This window comes from Euphorbia lathyris, chromosome 9 (genome assembly GCF_963576675.1).
Source record: "Euphorbia lathyris chromosome 9, ddEupLath1.1, whole genome shotgun sequence".
Taxonomy (NCBI): Eukaryota; Viridiplantae; Streptophyta; class Magnoliopsida; order Malpighiales; family Euphorbiaceae; genus Euphorbia; species Euphorbia lathyris.
Genome location: NC_088918.1, coordinates 71,757,419 through 71,762,751, shown reverse-complemented (window position 1 = coordinate 71,762,751; position 5,333 = coordinate 71,757,419). Strand labels below are relative to the sequence as shown.

Sequence of the window (5,333 nt, the reverse complement as noted above, 5' to 3'; positions counted from 1 at the left end):
CATTACGCCAAAATTTATATATGTAAAAATAAAATTTTATTTTTTAAGGATTGGACTTTATATTTATAAGTTATTTATATATGTAAAAATCAAATTATATTATTTATTGATAACTTGTAACTTGGTCATGTGAGTCAACCGTGATGATGATCCAATGTTGTATTAGAGCTTGTAAAACAATAAGCAAGTCAGACGGTGCCGAAGTCCGAAAAACCGGCTCTGATGCCTAAGTCGGTTTATGATCTAGGATCGAATGAAATGGAATGGACTAGTTTAGAGATAATAGTTAATGTACCCAAGGGAGAAAATTGCCCTTAGTATCTGTTGAAGCTGCGAGCGAGCCCACGTGTATCAAGATGGAAGAAGCTTACACAGGCGTATCCTGTAAGAGTACCAAGGGTGTATCCTAAAAGAGTACCATGGGTGAATTTTTGAGATCCTTCCTTTGCAAGGGTTAAACTTTGCTTCCTTACGAAGGAAACCACCCGAGAATCCTTGTCCTATTTCTTATCTGTGGCATTCAGTACTATTTCTCTACATATTATATACCTATCTTATCCTTTATGTTCTTTCTTGTGTTGTAACCCTGGTAAGGGAAATTATGTTCATTATCTTTCTTTAGGTGAAGTATTTAAACCCATGTTTGTAAGGATGAACCTCAACTTTTATCAATCAAACAATATTTCTCTTTGAGAGTAAATTTTTCATACCTATATCTTGGTATTAACTCCTAGTTTAGCTAATGAAGAAACTCTTTGTTGATTTACGTTTAAAATCATCAAGTTCGTCTTCAATCTGTATCAGCAACTGTCATCAGAAGCATCATCAGATGGTATCGAGCCCCGTGCAGTTAATTATTTTTGGGACGACGGTTTTTAACTGTCATCTGAAGGGGTTATCGGTGTAGTGAAAAATCAATTATTAAAAGGTATGTATATGATTAAAAAACCCTTATTAAAATATATTTATAATGATAAAAAGAACCTCTTAATAAAGAATAATTATAATATTAACTTCTAGTTCGGCTATATTATACTCATTGCCTCCAGCAACAGTAGCACACAATGTCTTTTTTTTTCTCGATCATTGCCTCTCAGCAACAGTAACACACAACTCGTGTTGTCCACTATACTATACTCATTTAACTATTTCTCATTTATTATTTCTAAATAATATTAAATTTGATTTTATTATATTTAAATTCATTAACAAAGAAATATAATATCGAAGTTGGTATCTCTAAAATAATAGGACTCCCCAAAGCATGGATGGATATACGGGTATTTATACCTCTATTTTGACATGCTTTAGCATATATATTGTAGACACCTACCTTTACATATATGCATGAAATGAAGCAGAGCTTAGGAGTGAGAAAAGGAGCATGGAGTTCTGAAGAAGATGATCGTCTACGGGCATCCATTGCAAAGTATGGTGAAGGACAATGGCATCGCCTTCCTCTTCGTGCTGGTTTTTCTCTTATTTTTTCTTAATCCAATAATGTTCATGATGTTCACTTCTAGTTTTAACTACAACAACGAATTTGCAAATGTTGTAACTTATCCCTATAATATATCAAACTTATAGGTTTGTATCGTCACACTTACTACACACCATCAGAACCGGTCCTAATTAGATCAAATGGTACATTTTACATGATATTGTATTGAAGTTTCTTAGATCAAATGACGGAGTAATCGAATAATGAAATCTGAATTTTTTTTAATATCGATAAGGTGTTGTTCATACTTCAAATTTAAAAGGATGTTTGTGTTCGAAAGGATGTTTGTGTTCGAAAGTGTATGAAATATAATAAGTAAATTCAGCTAATTTATATTTGGGATAAGGTGTAAATACGCCCCTATCATTTTAGGGGAAACATTTACGTCTAATGTACAAGCAGTTTTACCTGAGCAAGCAAAAAATTCAACAGGCTGATTAAACATTTATTTGATTACTACATCAGATCTTTCAAATAAGGTTTGTTGATAATTGAAGTAGTTTCATGCATTTTGACAAGTTGTTTATAACTGCTTTAATAATGTAATAAATATTTTAGATAGATTTTGTGATTAACTTGTATTTGATAACTTTAAATATTTATATTTTGGTAGGTTGTTTATAACTGTATTAGTAAAAAAATCATTTTAGACTTAATTGATGTTCAAAAGATCCGATGTGACAGTTTGATAATACGTCAAATACACGTTTTTCGGTCTGTTTAAATTTTCTGTTAGATATGAGTAAAATTAACTTTGTTTAGAAACATTATAAGTAAAATTGTACCGCTCGATATGTTAGGGGTAAAGCTACATTTCTTTAGACAAATTTGAACCTTCTCTCTTTATATTTGTACATATAATTTTTTATTTCATATATTTTTCAGGATTGAATAGATGCAGAAAAAGTTGCCGATTGAGATGGGTAAATTATCTGAATCCAAATATAAAAAGAGGACATTTTGAAGAGGATGAAGCTGACTTAATTATGAGGATGCATAATCTCTTAGGTAACAGGTAAGGAAGTGATACATACCTTTATGGTGGAAAGTTAACACCTAACAATATTTTTTATATTAATTTTTGACATGCCTCTACACGCAAATGCTATTTGGATTTGAAATATATACAATATGTCTATCTTACCTTTTTTTTTTAATTTCTCCAATTAATGAGGTTGTTAATATTCAAACTCTCAATCATTTGGTCTATGGGGTTCTGATACCATATCAATAAACTGGTTGAACTAAAAAGTTAAACTAATAGTTAAGGTCAAATAACATTCTTTTATATTAATAAAAAAGAAAGAAAAAGCTTAATACATTTTTAGTCTCAAGAAATATCGTGTATTTGTTCAAAAAAAAAAAATCAACTATCCCACTATATTTTGAAAATGTCTTGTTTACATCGTGAACTTTCTTAAAGTAATTTATTAAATCTCTGAACTTTTTCAAAGTGCTCTATTGATGCACTAAAGTGGTTTTAAGTAATACGCACTTCAACTTAGCAAAAAAAAAAAATAATAATAATTCCTGCCACTTGAGGGTGGTAAATAAAATGTTTTCAAGATAAAATGGAGAGTTGATTTTCCTAGACACATATATTAGTCCTTATATTTTTATGTATCACATTGTTTAGTTTCATATTTTGAAAAACACATCATAAGGTACTTATATTTTGTCACCCTTAACTCTTTAGTCTATTTATCTATTTTTTTTAGATTTTTAACCAAACATATATTAGCTTTCATGGTAACTATAATGCGATACAAAATGATCATATTACTTTGTTATTTTCTATCTACCTGTTTATACCGAATATAATGGTTAAAAATCTAAGAAAGTAGACAGAATGACCAAAATGTTAAAAGTGACAAAGGATAGTGAAATTATAATGTGTTTTTCAAAATAGGGAGACTAAATAGTGTGTTAGGTAAAAATGAGAGAACTAATAAATTATTTACCTATATATATATATATATATATATAAATGTTGTTTGGATCACTAAAAAATATATTGATTAATATATGCAGATGGTCACTAATTGCCGGCAGATTGCCGGGAAGAACTGCAAACGACGTAAAGAATTGTTGGCACACTCATATTAAGAAGAAAATTTCTTCAAATGAAATTCCAACATCACAAATAACAAGAAACAACATCTTCAGACCAAAACCTCATACTTTATCTAATAAGTACATTTTCTTGTCTGATGATCAAAATAATATTCAGATTGGCGATACAACTGGTGATCAACGTAAAGACTCTCTAATATTTACTTTGCCTCAATCCGCAAATAACAATGAAAGTAGTTTATGGTGGGAAATGTTGATAAGTGATGATAATGATAATGGAGATGAGCCGGAGCAGGAAATGAAAAAGTCAAACAACAATGATGAACCAGAAGAAAGTATTGCACAACAAATTGGAAGAAATGCAGACAACAATATTAAGCCGAATTATTATCCTGAAGATAATATTGTCTGGACTGATTTTTGTATTGATGATGTCAGCCTTAACGATCTTCTTGATGCTGCACATGATTTATCCATGTGAACTTATTAATATAGAATACCCGACTGGTTGATTTGTCGGGTCTATTATTTTAGGAAAATTCTTAATTTTGTTACTATTTTATTAATGCATCTCTTTTATAATTTTATATGCTTTATTATTATCTAATTATTATTGATAAATTCCAAAACAAAAACAAAAAATCAAACTTACAGCTTTCTTCTCTCTTTCTTTTCAATCTCTCTCCTTCACGTTTCTCTTTTCAAATGTCGAGGAAATTGAAATTTTGAGTTCTTTGTTCAATGACGGTTCTTTATTCTATGAGCTTTTGTTCTTCGATAGCAAGGCGGATTGACTGACCCATTTCTGGCTCGTCCCCGGACGACGATCAATTTCCTGGTATGGAAACCTATGCCTCCTCTCGTTCCTCCTCCAGGACTAAAGGTTCCGGTTGTGCCGATATTTTGGAAAGATGCAAGATTATCATTGATTTTCTAAAGGAAGTGGATTCTTTGTTATTTACATGTTTGATAATATAAAAAAATTCTTGCTTTTCTGTGGAGAACAGACAATTCTTTTCTTTATACCACTGATGCAATTCTTTTCTCTGAAGAAATACAAAACTGACCCTGTTCAGATCGGAGCCGAAATTGAAATTCCAGTTGGAGAAGGAAGGAAAGGAAGGGGAATGACTCTGATCCAAAATATCGGCACAATCGGAACCTTTAATCCTGGAGGAGGAACGAGAGGGAAGCAGGCATAGGTTTCCACACCAGGAAATTAATGGTGGTCAGGAGACTAGCGAGAAACAGAGTCAGTCAATCCGTCTCGCCATTGGAGTGAGTGGCCATGTCCACTACTTTTTCTTATCCCTGTTTTACTTTCTAATTTAAGTTATAATTCTTTATTCTTTCAAAAAAAAAATATAAGGGCAAAAATAATTATTTATCCTTTGACTTTTGATTTTTTAATACTATTAATCAATTTAGATTGTATTTACTAACAGAAAGTAATAGATGATATCTGTTTATAAATTTTTAAACCAAGTTAGGATTGTATAGTAAAATAATACACTCAGACTAAAGCATATAAAATTATAAAAGACACGTATTAATAAATAGCAACAAAATTCTAGGATATTCTAATTGATTTTTCGGGTCTAAAATAATAGACCCGAAAAATCAATTAGATATTATTTGCACCTATTATTATTAATAGTAATCATTTTTAATAAATACTAATACACCTATTTTTTAATCGGGTATTCTATACTAATAAGTTTATATGGATAAATCATGTGCAGCATCAAAAAGATGGCTA

General features: G+C 30.6%; 1 protein-coding gene across 1 annotated transcript; it reads left to right on the top strand.

Moving 5' to 3' along the window:
* The first annotated feature begins 1,352 nt into the window (after positions 1-1,352).
* Positions 1,353-4,055, top strand: LOC136207421 (transcription factor MYB114-like). The gene is made up of 3 exons (XM_065998677.1): positions 1,353-1,470; positions 2,387-2,516; positions 3,533-4,055. The coding sequence occupies exons 1-3, from the start codon at positions 1,353-1,355 to the stop codon at positions 4,053-4,055; spliced, it is 771 nt and encodes a 256-aa protein (XP_065854749.1).
* The last annotated feature ends 1,278 nt before the right edge of the window (positions 4,056-5,333 follow it).